Source organism: Poecilia mexicana, unplaced genomic scaffold (genome assembly GCF_051168715.1).
Source record: "Poecilia mexicana isolate PSO_F unplaced genomic scaffold, ASM5116871v1 scaffold_4, whole genome shotgun sequence".
Lineage (NCBI taxonomy): Eukaryota > Metazoa > Chordata > Actinopteri > Cyprinodontiformes > Poeciliidae > Poecilia > Poecilia mexicana.
In genome coordinates, this window is record NW_028263373.1 from 21910990 (window position 1) to 21925279 (window position 14290).

The following is a 14290-nucleotide window of genomic DNA, read 5'->3' on the forward strand; positions in this document are numbered from 1 at the left end:
TTTTCTAAAATATTTTTTGCCATATTGAAAAAATTGCAGAAATCTTTTTAACAGTTTATAGGTAAAATGTATAAAAATTGTTCCAGCTTTACGATTTGACAAGTGAAAAGGTTTGTTTTGTACTTACCTTTGCTTATGATTGGATTCCTTTCTGATGAGATGAGATGACAAGTCTTTTAATGCCTGTTTTAAAAAAAAACACCAGCAATTAACACTCAATTTTTATGAAATCACATGAAGTTGTAGTTCTCTGTAGATCACTCGCCTTTCATTTTGTCCCATTGCAATAATGTCTTTTTATTTTTTTTATGTATATTTATTGTTAAGGTCTTTAAGCATACATACCATGTAGCTAGAATGATTTATATTAGATTTCATGCTGAACTGCATATAACGAAGGACGTCAAGGAGCTCGACTTGAACTTTAAATGACTGTAATTTGAATTGCTGGGCAATATTTCTAATATTTTTTTTTATATTATTTAAACGTTTCAAATATTTTCACAAGCACTGTTTTCTGTCATTGTATCTATGGTTCCATCTCACCACAGTGACCACAGCCATTTTTGCATTCCAGGTTGCATATGCTTTACAAACATGTTAAAAATAGATCAAAAACAGAACCCGCAATCTGCCTCTGGTTTAATAAATTCATTGATCATGGTAAGTCAGACATTTAGATATCCTCCTCCCAGTATCTGATGGCCAACATATGTTCAACATATTTATGAAGACAAACATGATAATTAGACTGTGCCTTCTACGTTGGTCATACCATGTAGCTAGAATGATTTATATTAGATTTCATGCTGAACTGCATATAACGAAGGACGTCAAGGAGCTCGACTTGAACTTTAGTCAAAAAGCTCATCAGATCTTCCAAATGCAGCAGAGACATCCAAGATCGCACAAGAAGTCGGTCAATGTTCACAAGGTATGCATGGTCTTTAATGATTCTGATCAGACTCCTATTTAAAGTTACAGAAGGTTAAGATAAGAAATTTGAAGAAATGTAGCATTTTTAAAATTATGCAATAAAAATGTCATACTTTGCACCACTGTCAGAAGTGGAAGATCCTTTGCTTTGTCTCTCAGCCCTCAAGGGATCAAATTGTGGATCAAAAACTGGTGGAACTGGCTGAAACGGCTCACTTTCTCCTTTCAGCAGATGAATCAAGGGGATGACCAAGACCCACTTTGCTGTGTGTTGTCTTGCATTTTCGCAAAACCTCTGAACAACATCTGCAATACTGTAAAGAGAGGCACACCACCAACCCAAAATGTAAACAAAGATCCTCTGTAGCCACCTATATTACATATATAATCATTCTTATCAAAGTGTCTTGAATAGGAATCAAATAAACACAAACATTTGTTATCATATTTTACATTTCTTATTTCAAATTGCACTTAACATGTCCACTTCAAAAATATACCTGAACAGTGCCACAACACTGTTGTGTGATGCATGAATGTTACTAATTCAATTGTTTTAATGTAAAATGCTCTGTACCTACTGCCATCTAGTGATAATAAAATTACATGATTATGCTGCTAGTCACTACTATAGTAGTGACTAGCAGCATATTGATACAGCAAAGATACTCAAAGATGGCATTATTTGCAGATAATTAATTGGTTTTCCAAAAATATTTTAAGACCAATTACCGTATTTTCCGGACTATGAGCGCACCATACTGTAAACCGTACCTTCAAATTTTTTGAACCCCCCCCCGGAAACTTACATATATCAGCCGCACCGGGCTACAGGCCGCTGGTATCTCTGCTGCTCTCGGTTTCCCATAAGGACCCAGGAGAGGGCAGCAGAGGGCTGTGTCCTAATAACTGCTGGGATACTTAGAAGCTGCATCATATGAGTTTGAAAACAATTTTCTGTCGTGCCTGCTGCTAGCATGTGCTTGTTCTAAATGAAAATTAGCGCGTACTTCTTTGATTTCCAATTTTGACTTCCAATGATTCACTTCCTGCTGGTGGTTGAAGAAAAATCCACAGAAAACCCACATGTTCAAAGTGTAGGAAAAAAGTAGCAGCTTATAGTCCGGAAAATATGGTAGGTGAGCTTGGATAATTTCCACGGCACACCTGACGATCACTCACGGTACATTAGTGTGCCGCGGCACAGTGGTTGAAAAACACTGGATTAAACAGTTAAATAACGTCCTAACAATGCCACTTTAACGTTTTTCAGTCTGGTTTCTGTGCTCACCACATTACTGAAACTGCCCACACATGAAAGTGTTCAATGACATCCACATAAATACAAACTGTGGAAGAACCACAGTTTTGGTTCTGTTGGATCTCGTTGCAATATTTGACCATGATATACTATTGAAGCGACTGAAGAGCTGGGTCTGACTGTTACAGAACTTCAGAACTTAACTGGTTGAAATCTTACCTAAAGAACAGGGACTTCTTTGTGTCAATAGGTAACTTCTTATTGGAGGGGACAGAAGTCATGTGTGGTATCCCAAGGTTCAACTCCGGAACCCCTACTGTTTAATATTTACATGCTGGCTCTAGCGCAGATTATAAGAAGTAATAAGAGTGGCTACCGTGAATACTCAGATAATAAAAAGCTCTACATTGCAATGTCACCAGATGACTCTGAACCCATCTATGCATTGAAGATATGCTTAGAACAAAATTAATGTGTACACGTGCCATAACTTTCTCCAGCTGAAGTAGGTGAGAGGAAAGTCTGGGTCTCTGCTTAGGCTGCAGAGAGATCCTGCAGTCTGACCCCAAGTAAACAGAAGCTAACAGATGGATAATACTAAAAACAATAATAATAATAATAATAGTACTAAAAATAATAATAATATATTTAATTTAAACAAGTATCTCAAAGTGATACAACACAATTAAATTAATTTATACTTCAAAAAATCCTTCAAAATCTGTAATCAAATGCCAGTTAACGCCAACCCAAGCCCCCCAACACATCGCGCTATGTGCTCTCCAACTCTGTCGGCCCAATGTTAACCTCCAATCTTTCTATGACAAATTGGAACTGACGAATATTACTCACTTGACCGAAACATTGTAAACTAGGGCAGGCCCATAATAATTTATTACATGGATGTGCTTAAACTGATAAAGGAGCCACAAAGGGGGGAGACTCTTGTGCACAAGACACTTATTTGTTTTTCCAATATCCCATTGGCTATGTGATGGTTTTATGGTCCCTGGTGGCAGTTAATGTTCAATTTGGCAATACTGCAGTTCAAAATTTGAATTGCTGGGCAATATTTCTAATATTTTTTTTTATATTATTTAAACGTTTCAAATATTTTCACAAGCACTGTTTTCTGTCATTGTATCTATGGTTCCATCTCACCACAGTGACCACAGCCATTTTTGCATTCCAGGTTGCATATGCTTTACAAACATGTTAAAAATAGATCAAAAACAGAACCCGCAATCTGCCTCTGGTTTAATAAATTCATTGATCATGGTAAGTCAGACATTTAGATATCCTCCTCCCAGTATCTGATGGCCAACATATGTTCAACATATTTATGAAGACAAACATGATAATTAGACTGTGCCTTCTACGTTGGTCATTTTGCCGACACAATTCTGTGTTTGTGTCTTGCTTGTAAATCAGGTTTGAAGGTGCTATCAAATTTGCACCTGTTTTTATGCATACTTTTAAAGATCAGTTTCTGATTTGTTACATCACTGAAAACTGGGTCAAGTCTGTGTTTTTCTCCACTAAGGTCAAACATGCATTATTTAAGTTTTTAAATTATGTACATATTTAAAGTACATATTTAAACCCCAGTGTATCACTGCCAAGTTCTATGATTTCTTTGATTTATGATTTACCATCTAGTTAAATTATTATAGTCTGAACAACAAAAACAAACAAGCTTCCTTATTCTGTTATGTCTATTCTGTTTTGTGTTCCAGAGAAATTCTTTTGTATCTCTTAATTTTTAGCTCTCTGTCATCAGATAACAGAATTGGAATAAATAAAAAGTAGTAATTGAGCTTTAGCATGTTCTCGAAGGGGCGCGCACTGGAGCACTTTTAGTGTGTGTGGGAAAGTAATCAGTGCAGTCCTTTTGTTATTGATCATATAATTTATACATACACAAACAGCTGTTAAATAAAGAAAATGAAAATTAGAGATCATTTTTAATCATTGCTTTAGCCACTCCTATAGAACAGCTCCCCTATACCCTGTATCTAATGGATACCCGGTTTTTGTATCACTACAGGTGCAACAGCTTACAATTATTATTATTATTATTATTATTATTATTATTATGTGATATTAGTGAAACTTCTCTTTGTCAGAATTGATGATTTATCATTGGTAGATGAAACACTAGTAACATTTTCTCTATTGAAAATACTTCTTTAGTAGTGTGTCGTTGACATCCAAGGTAGAAGTTGTCCATATTTAACTGTTTCTCTCTTGATTTGGTAATTTACATTTTTGAATCAATACAGCATGGACATACAGTATATTCTGTGGGACGTCGAGTGGCTCCGCATATTGTATAAATAATCATGGTGGGCTGTATCCTACATGAATATCTGTTTAAATCATGTATTCTCCTATGAAGTCGGTTAACATAAAAATGTAATAGGTTTTCTTTTGATAATTTCATTAGTGACCACATGCAAGCAGTTACCTGTTTTTATCTGCCAAAGGATCTCCAAAGTCTTTCCAAAACTTTTCGAAATGATGCTGTGCCATTTTGGGCAGGCAAAGGAGATCACAAAGAGTAGAACACTGATCTGCCATGAACCCCTGGAGATGCATGTTGGTGACAAGCAAGGCAACAACTCCAGTATGTAGCGGGTGAAAAGGAGGCTTGTTGATCATTTTGTTTAGAAAATGTCTCAGCATTTTTTTCACCTGCAATATAAAAGTTACACAATCAGCGAATGTGATTCTACATCATTAAACATCATGTTTGCTCAATTTGCTAGAATAATTCTTGGTGAAACACAGTGATTTTTTTTCAGTATGTCATGCATTGAAGAGATCATTTGGGGGAAGCCACACTGATATTTACCTGATCTGCACCATATGACAGCTCCCATAGTCTCACATTACCATCATGAAGTAAAGGAAAGCTGTATGCATAAATGAACTGTTGTAGAAGAAAAAAGAAGTTCTCCACATTTTGTTTATTCCATGTTGTTAGAAGATCAAAGATAATTTTTAGCATCTCCTGGCCAGCTTGATCTCTTCCTTTAACCACAGTGCTCCTTAAGGAATCCCAAAGCCAGGAACGTTTAAGTTCCAGGTAGATGACATCATCATACTGGTGCCATGACCCTTAAAATTCAATAGATAAATTTGATGAGAATATTTTTATGCAACACACAGCAATTTGTTTTACATTTTTAATATATTAATTACACATTTTAATTGTTAGTCTTTCAGTAAGATATGAACTGCAACAATCCTCATCTGTGAAATACAGTACACTGTGATTTACTAGTTGGTATACCGATATATCTAGTGTAGTGCAGATGATATGCAGAAAGGAAAACACAATTTAAACATAACTTTAATTCTAATTCTTTGCTTTCTAAATTATTCTCTGAAAAACCCAGTTGAGAAAAGTTTTGTATCCCACTTTCCCCTATTACTAAAACAAATTTTACTGGACTACTCGCACATAAAAAAAAAAATTAAACTTAAAAGTTAAAATGAGCTGCATCTCAGTATCAATAAACTTGCACCTTCACCTATATTTATTGTATTCTTGTTATGCTGTTTGATATAAATAGCCACACACTTGTCTCTAATAAAAAATAAGCACCTTCTTTTGAACGTGAAGGCAACAAACAAAATCTACTATACCTTCAGGACTTAAATATTCTTGCTTGATTGAAAGGCATCTATTGATCAATGAATTTTCTTCTTTGTTGTAGATGGTCTCATACTTCACTTTTTCGCCATTCTTGTATATTAAGTATTTGTAAGGGAAGTTCAAATGAATTACATTTTTGGGAATCCAAATGTCTGCTACAACAAGATACTGCTTGTCCCCCAGGTTCCTGCGAAGGAAAAAGGTTGAACATCAGCAACAAAACCAGCAAAATGTAGCAATGTAGTGCCAACAATAGTTATTATAATTTAAGATAAAACAAAACCTACTGGAAGACGAACATTTCTGGACCCCGTGTATTCCAGTTCCCAAAAAGTTTTTCAGACATTATGAAAATTCTGTCGTTTTCTGGATTTATGTCTTTGGAGGTGAGAGCATAGAAGTACACATGTACGTATTCCCTGTTTGCTGAACTGAAGCAAAAAAATAAAAAAAAGTAGATTAATGATTAAAATTGTATGTTAAACTATTTAAACTACACAATTTTATAAATTTAAAGTACATATACAAAATATATGATTACATAAAATTTGTTATACCCTAAAAATTGTTGTATTTTGAGTATTTAGCTATATATGGTTTGACTACTTCATAGAATATTTAGAGACAAATTTCCTAAGTGTCTAAAACGTACGTTGGTAATTCAGTGGATTTAGATATTTTTGCTGGCACTGGACAACCTGGGTCCTCATTCTTGGGTGGGCCGTGGGGAGAAGACAGCTCTGAGACACCTGTGTCTCTGATGCCTGGTTGCTGTTCTGGTTTTCTTGGCATCTGTGAGCTTATCGTCTTATCTGACTGAACTTCAGAAACCTATAAAAAACAGAAAATAAATAGTCAATAATTGATTTAAAATGTGCATTATTGCATGCTATATGTTACATTATAAAAACAAACAAACTCAATATATTTGTTCCATTTTAAGAATATTAAAACGATTTTCCTACATGTTAAACAATTACCTCTGTACATTTGCGTTTTTCTCCTGTGTTTTGAGACAAGTTATCAAAGTTCTTTCTGCTGTTTGTATCAACTGTTTGGATTTGTTGATTGCCATCTTGATTGCTGATCATTTGATTGTTTATGGGAGTCTTTTTATTATCTGGCTTCACAGAGGCATCCTGGTTTTCTTGAGCTTTTACCACATCTTTATTTTCTACATTGGTAGTTTGCTCTGCTTGGTTTCCTTCATTAGCTGTTTGTTCAGCTGACTCAGATCCAGTGATATTAGATTCTTCAGGCAATAATGGTAACGCAGTCTTAGGAACAATGTCATATGACTTGTCACAATGAGCCTGTAAGGCATCTGGATGGTCTACGATACTGGAAACTGGTGGGTGTGTTCTGGGCTGTTCTGTCTGTGTATTGCTGCCAGGTGTATTGGAGAGATGTGGCATAGAGACAGAGTGGCTTGATCCAGAGGTTTTATCGCTGCATACTTGATACTTGTTCTCATGAGACACAACTACCCAATCCTCCCCTGTAGGATTTTCTTCCTGTGCACTCTTTGGTAGTTTCTGTAGCATGTGATCTGATTGGTTCTCTCCTGGAGCAACATTTCTAGTTGTACTTGAGTCAATCCACTGTTTCTAAAAAAGAAAATGGTTAGCTTTAGTTTTGTCTACATATTTAAAAAGAACATAATGCACATTAGTTAACATTAGTCTACTATCCAAGTCTACAATTTACAATGTAAATTTGGTAAATTTAAATTGCATGAAGGCTGTTTTTCATGTACTTTTTTATGATTTATAACTACCTGAGTTAAGGTGTCCTTTGTTTCAAAACATACATTTGGGGAACTCTCGGTGTCTTTGATAGTTCCCCCATCTGGGTAACTTCCAACAAGAGCTGGTTGGTTCTCCTTATAACATGCATGTTCTTTATTGATTGGTTTTCCATTATTATCTTGAGTTCCACCCACACTTAGTCTATCTTTAGACACTGTTGCATCTTCATCTTCTTCAGATGCTGACAGTTTTGACACTTCTTGTTGTTGAGGTGTTTGTTCAGATGATTCAGGAGTGGTGGAACTACATTCTGCAGATAAGGTTAGTGATGCAGAGTAAGACAATTATCAAGACAAATTCTTTTGTTTGTCACCAGTAGTTTGCATCTTGTTCTACTATACCTTTTGATTGCTTGTCTGTCTGATTAGTACTTAGAGGTGTAAGTGGCTCAGCTGGGTTGACAGAAATGCCCAATCCAGTAGTTTCTTCAGAGTCTTGTGTATCATTCCCATCAGTAACAACAGGAAATGCCCCTGTGCCTTCAGTACAACTTCCTTTGATCTGAGGGATTACAACATGCAGTGCCTGGTTCTGTGAGGACGTCTCTCTCGTGTCCTCTAAGACAGTGCCAGGAGTGTTATTTCTGGTAAGACCAGAGTCACTGACATCAACAGCTTTCTGCTCCTAAAACAAAATGTCAAACATGCATTTTTGTAATAACAGGATTTTCTGTCAAACATGCATTTTTGTAATAACAGGATTTTCTGAAATCAAACAATGCACAACTTTTATGACAAAAAGCTTTAATCCTATAAAATATCGCCCATTAAATATATTGGTTAGGATTCTGATTTTGAGTGGTAGTCCTGAATGCATATTTCTATGCATTTGTTTTATTTTCTAGACTAGCTTCCATTTGTGCTGGGTTTTATTTTCTTCATCTTTACTGTTAATGTGTTTCCTTGTAACCATTTAACTTGGTAAGTTTAGTCCAGGGGTCCCCAAACTACGGCCCGCGGGCCGGATCCGGCTCGCCTCCACATTTGGTCCGGCCCCCTGAACAATACCAGAGAGCATTCAGATTTTTTTTCATTTATTGTATTTTCCGGTTTATATGTGGATTTTTCTTTAACCATCAGGGTTGATTAGCCCAGGGGGCTCTTTAGCAGGAAGTGTGTCCTGTAAACTGTGGGGCGCATTGCTGCCATCTGTTGGACTTTTAGGGAACTGCTTGACTTTTATGTTATTTAATCAGTACGGTTGTTTGCTAGCGGTAGAGCAGATGAACATACGTGTCTGTTATGAACGCCGCATTCCAGGTTGAAGCAATGCCTGTAAGTAGCAGCTTATACTTCAAAACGAGTCTTTATGTTAACATATGTGAAATTAATATATTATAGGTAAATTCCCTCAATGGAATATATACTAGTCAGTCCCAGTGACTGTTTCACTCATGGGTTTTGCCCATGTGCTTTCTGGGTAAAAATCAAGCGAGAAACGCCCCCCGTCAACAATCTCCGGCCCCCCAACAGAGAAGGGAAAAGTTATGTGGCCCTCACAGGAAAATGTTTGGGGACCACTGGTTTAGTCCGTCTCGCGTGGACATACCACTAGTTGCTAGTTTACTTTGTTTAGTTCTGCTTATTTTGTATTGTTTCTTAAAACTATGCTCTTTAATACAGAGGTTGAACCCAGTGTTAAGCTAAAGTGCTTCTGGCTTTTGGTCTGGAAGCCATTTTAGAATGCAACATAAAACAATGCAAACGTATGCTTTAGTTTATAGCTGTTGAGTTTTTACAAGCACAAATATTAATATAACATTAGCTTATTTTTTACAGAACAGAGGACCTTGCTGATCTCTTTTTTCCACTCTGCTCATGGTTAGACTAGTTGTCTTCTTTAGTTGTAATTTGTTCTAAAACTACAGTATGATAAATAGAAACCAAAGACTTGTCTCTGGTTATCTTAGATATACATTACATTAAAATGTCAGCTTGAAAAATATTACTTGATACTTCAATTCAGAAGAGCCTAATAAGAAAACCATTCCTACCTCCTGATACTTAATTATATTAGAAACTGAGATGAGAGAAAATTTAGCATTAGGTTACGTTCACACTGCAGCCAGATCAGATATAGGTAAAATATAGGTTGCTCAGACTTTCAGATGACAGTCTGAGCAACATATTTTTTCAAATACGACCCCAACCATTTGGATCTGTGGTCCTAAATGTTTTCAAATCTGACCTGTGTCTGTATGGCCAGGTTGCATTCATCCGACTTGTATGTAATTGATATTCGACAAACATCATTATTGTGCATCCTGATACATGGAAACGGAAAGAAAAACAACAACCGTGGCAGATTAAATTGTTAATGTGCTGGCTGTGGTTGGACTAAACTTCTAAAATCTCACGATTTTAAAGGTTACCATTTTACTTTTGAAAACACTAAGCATGCTCGCTATGTGTGACATTACTGCATCCTCTACTGTGCATGTAGGAAACTTTTAGGTCATTTGCTCTTTATGGGAGATCACAAGCAAGTTGCATTTATTTGTAAATGTGAACGGCCACGTAAAAAACAAACAAAAAGATCAGAAAAAATTGTAATTGAGCAATAAAGCCTGCAGTGTGAATGTGGCCTTAGTGTACAAAAGCCAGTTTCAGAATTAAGTACTATGGGATTATATTTAGTCTTTTATTACAATATGTTAACCAGCAGGTATTGAAGTATATATTACCTAATAGCCATGCTATAACAACATCATGGCATGGCTCTGCTGTTTGTGGAATAATATTTATGCCCTAACATTCCTGACCTTGTCAGGTTCACCGAACCAGGTTCGGCCTGCACCTGGAGGCTGAGTTGGGTTGGCAGACAGGTAAAAATCCTGTATAATATAATCCATAAAACGTATTGGTTAGGATTCTGTGTTTGAGTGGCAGCCGTTAGTTTGTACTGAAGAACTTAGTTCCTGTTTTATTTTCTAGCTCTCCTTCTATTTGTGCTGGGTTTCATTTTCTTCTGGCTTTCCTGTCAGTGAGTTTCCTTGTCACCATTTTAGTATTATTAATCTTACTTTTTTATATATATTCACCTTCCTAAAATAATGCCAAAGGTGATTTGGTGATGTTTTAGGCACAAAAGAAAATGACTTTTGTCAAAAAATTACATAGGTCACTATTTTAGAAAGGTGACAATATTGTTTGTAACATTACAAGAACGTTTTGTGTGAACCTCTACATCCGTTGCTACTGTTACACCTTAATTTCACCTTGCAGGACATTGAAGGCTGTTTCTATTCTAGTTTGGTAAATTGAGAACTTCTTGAGTGGAATTACATTTTTCTTCATAACTGGATTCTCCATGTAGTTTTGGCTTCTAGTTTTGTCCCATTAGTTTCCATAACTTGCATTCGTTTCTTAGGTTAGTTTTGAATATTTCCATTCAGTCATTAGCTCCACCTGGTCCCAGTAATAACTCTTTCAAGTATCTGTCTCCTGGTTTATTCAATTCACTCCAAGATTCTAAGGAATGATGTGTCATTTAGTTTGTCAGTGAAATTATTCTAATTTGAGACTGGTATTTGTTTACAAAATACTGCTGCAGAAAGCTATGTTTGGTATTATAGGTATTTTCTGCACCCATAGGTGAAGGGCTTAACCAATGTTAAGACTAGTAATATTATTTATAGTGATAACATAAGCCTTAAAATAAAGTTGCAACTCTGCTTGCTGCACTTAGTGCAGCCTCAAAGGCTTGTTGAACAATTCAACAAATCCAGCAATTACTACAAAGGAAGCGATGGGGTCATTTCTCTGATCCGAGCAGAACATTTTTGAGTACATTTCCAGAACAATCTTAAATCCATGGATCATAAAAATATTAATTTGAAAATTACTCATTCTAGGAATGTTTTACCTGTATTTCATTCTGGTGCTCTTGTTCAGGTTGTGCAACCTGATTTTGATCCTTGCTTTGGTTCTCCTTTGTGACAGCAGGCTGGTTTTCTGATGAAGAGGCATCTATTTAAGGAAAAAAAGTAATGCAACCCTAATTACCATCTTGTGCAGGTCAAAAGAGGGAAATTAAGAAATACTGCAAATTAAAAAATTATATTAAGTCATTAATCCAGACGCCTTGCAAAAGTATTCATATCATTAAGATTTTTTAATATACCACATTTTTATTTATTTTACAGAAATCTGAAAATTGTGGATTGCATATGCATAGAGCACCTTTTGCTTGGACACTCCATAAACATTTAGTGATGTCATTCAGATGTCACCCAATTTGTAAAATCAAGTGAGTCTGTGTATAATTCAATTTCACTGTAAAGTGAGTAATCCTGATAAAGTATTATGTCCCAAACGCAATCTAGAGGTGCCAGGGGTGAATATAACAGTAAATGACCAAGGAATGAAGAGACAAAAACCAGGAGGTTATAATTAAAGGTTTACTTAAAAATAACCAGAAAAGTCTCAGGTCTGAAGAGTGGAACCTAAAACAAAAATGGGACTGTAAATAACAAAATCCAATTAAAAAAGAGCTTCCAGCACAACCTGTGAATAGCTTGACCTCTCAACCTCAAAAACAAGGCCCCACACAGCTGCAAGCTGGAACACAAAAGAGGAACGAAGAACCAGTTCTCCACAACATCATTACCACACTCCTCAATGAAAGAATGATAAACTCACCCTGCAACACGGGGATAATCACACACACCGAGCACTCAGTTTTCTGCAGCACATTAGCTGCTATCAACCCATCCAAAAGCTGCAATACACACATGTTGCCTAAGTGGCCCTGAGATCAGTTCCAGAAAATGTGTTGACAGTTCACCTATGGGTCATCCACGCAACATAAAAATCAAAGCTACAATGGAATGGTTTGTATCAAAGAAAATTCCTGGATTACAGAGTGCAAGTAATCCAGTACAAACCCAAACAAAACCGAGAATGTGTCATGATTTGAAAACTGACGTTTAAAGCAACTTTAAATCCAATCCAAACCAGCCTGAGATAACTTACAAAGAAGGTAAATATTTCAATAAGATTTGTAAAGAAGGTAAAGACATGAATCCTTAATTAGAGAGAAATGTAGTTCAGCAAAAATATTGACCAAAGGGTATCTGAATATAAATGCACACCAAATTTTCAGAATTGTATTTGCAAAATATTTTGAAAACTCAGAATGCTTTTCTGCCCACTTCACAATTATGTGCTACTTTATGTTGTTCTGCCACAACAAATCATAACAAAATGTACTTAAGTTCTAAGTTGTCATGTAGAAAATGTAAAAAAAAAAAAAAAAAAAGATAAATAAATACAAATAAAAATAGGTAGATATAATACAGTAAATTATGTTTAGTCTTGAATTCATAACATTTTAATTATTGTATGAAAAAACAGCAACCATTTGTTATCTAAGTTCTCATTCCTTTCTATATTAAATATCCATCTGTTATTGCTATATTGCTGTCCAAAAGTTCCACTGAAAATAATCAAGGCGAAAGAGGGCACGGTAAAACCATAAAGGGATTTAAATAGGTAAAGGGTTAACACTGAGATACTACAGAAACATCAGACAGAGTGTTTGCCTAAAAGAAACTAACCTTGTGTCCTGTTTTGAGCTAAGAGATAGAGCTTAAACCCACAATTAGGACAGAATCTATATGAACTATCCACTCGATTTCCACAGCCTGGACAGAAGTTCATTTTCCTGTTTAAACAAAAACAAAATAAAGATTAACAGTGTATACTAATTCTTGTGAAATATAAAGACTCATGAGATATTTGTGTTACCTTGTAATTTAGGACATCAGATTTTATGAAGACTGCAGACTTACAACCATTAAAAAAATGTTACACGGTTCCACTTCCTCATTTTCTTTCTTTGTCTTCAAAGCACAAAACTATGAGATAATGATTAAAAAATACAATAACAATCAAAAGAAATCTACATCTTAACCTCAACATGATTAACAATTTGTATCCTAAAGAACAGCATTGAAAATATATGCTAAGAATATCATGAAATAAATATAAGCAACCAATGAGAACGGTACACCTTCAAAGAACTTCAGTGGGTCCATTCATGGTTATGTGTTTTAAAATACAATATTTAAATGTATTATTAAATAAATCTAGACTAGATTATGAGGTAGGTAGCCTACCTTGTTCGATGTTGCTCCTTGACAGGCCAACAGTGAAACTCTGAGACAATGAGATGTGCTCTATAGCTCCTTTTACTTTCATTTTCATTTACAGTGAAAGGAGTGGCAGTATTGCTTTTGCACACAATCTTCTCAGTCACAGAAACAAAAAAACATGACACACATCCTTTCTGTTATGTGTGTTAATTAAAAATGGCAAAAAATGCAGGATAAGTCTCTAGAAATTCAAACGCTGTAACTTATGATTGATTTTCTACTGATCAGTCTCAAAATTACTCAGTGCTGTTCTGTAAACTAAATCATGCTTTCAATATCTGTAGATACCAGCTTATAAAATTATCAAGCATACAGCAATTGTAATGTTTTAAATGTTTCTTTCTAACTTAGTTGCGAAAAACAAAGTCGTTATTTTTCAATAACAAAGTATCACCTGAACTAAAAAAAGTGGCTGCAACATTTTAAATAATCCTCAAAAAGTGCAGTAGTCAACAATAAAATCCAAAAAC

General features: G+C 35.4%; 1 protein-coding gene across 2 annotated transcripts in view; it reads right to left on the reverse strand.

Annotated features, from left to right (window-relative positions):
• LOC106922731 (E3 ubiquitin-protein ligase rnf213-alpha-like) overlaps nucleotides 1-14034 on the reverse strand; it is a 53684-nt gene extending 39650 nt beyond the window's left edge. The window contains exons 1-15 of one of the 2 annotated variants that reach the window (XM_088005074.1): nucleotides 13785-14034; nucleotides 13414-13523; nucleotides 13224-13330; nucleotides 11531-11634; nucleotides 8008-8290; nucleotides 7636-7916; nucleotides 6839-7465; nucleotides 6511-6689; nucleotides 6146-6289; nucleotides 5849-6045; nucleotides 5052-5317; nucleotides 4665-4891; nucleotides 1050-1250; nucleotides 776-968; nucleotides 128-183 (exon numbers count right to left, since the gene is read on the reverse strand). In XM_088005074.1, coding sequence (XP_087861200.1) covers nucleotides 128-183; nucleotides 776-968; nucleotides 1050-1250; nucleotides 4665-4891; nucleotides 5052-5317; nucleotides 5849-6045; nucleotides 6146-6289; nucleotides 6511-6689; nucleotides 6839-7465; nucleotides 7636-7916; nucleotides 8008-8290; nucleotides 11531-11634; nucleotides 13224-13326 — 2861 coding nt within the window. In that variant the 5' untranslated portion in view covers nucleotides 13327-13330; nucleotides 13414-13523; nucleotides 13785-14034. Of the gene's footprint in view, nucleotides 1-127; nucleotides 184-345; nucleotides 422-775; nucleotides 969-1049; nucleotides 1251-4664; nucleotides 4892-5051; nucleotides 5318-5848; nucleotides 6046-6145; nucleotides 6290-6510; nucleotides 6690-6838; nucleotides 7466-7635; nucleotides 7917-8007; nucleotides 8291-11530; nucleotides 11635-13223; nucleotides 13331-13413; nucleotides 13524-13784 lie in introns of those variants that run through there. The other variant, XM_088005075.1, reaches the window with a different exon arrangement.
• Between the last annotated feature and the right edge of the window lie 256 nt (nucleotides 14035-14290).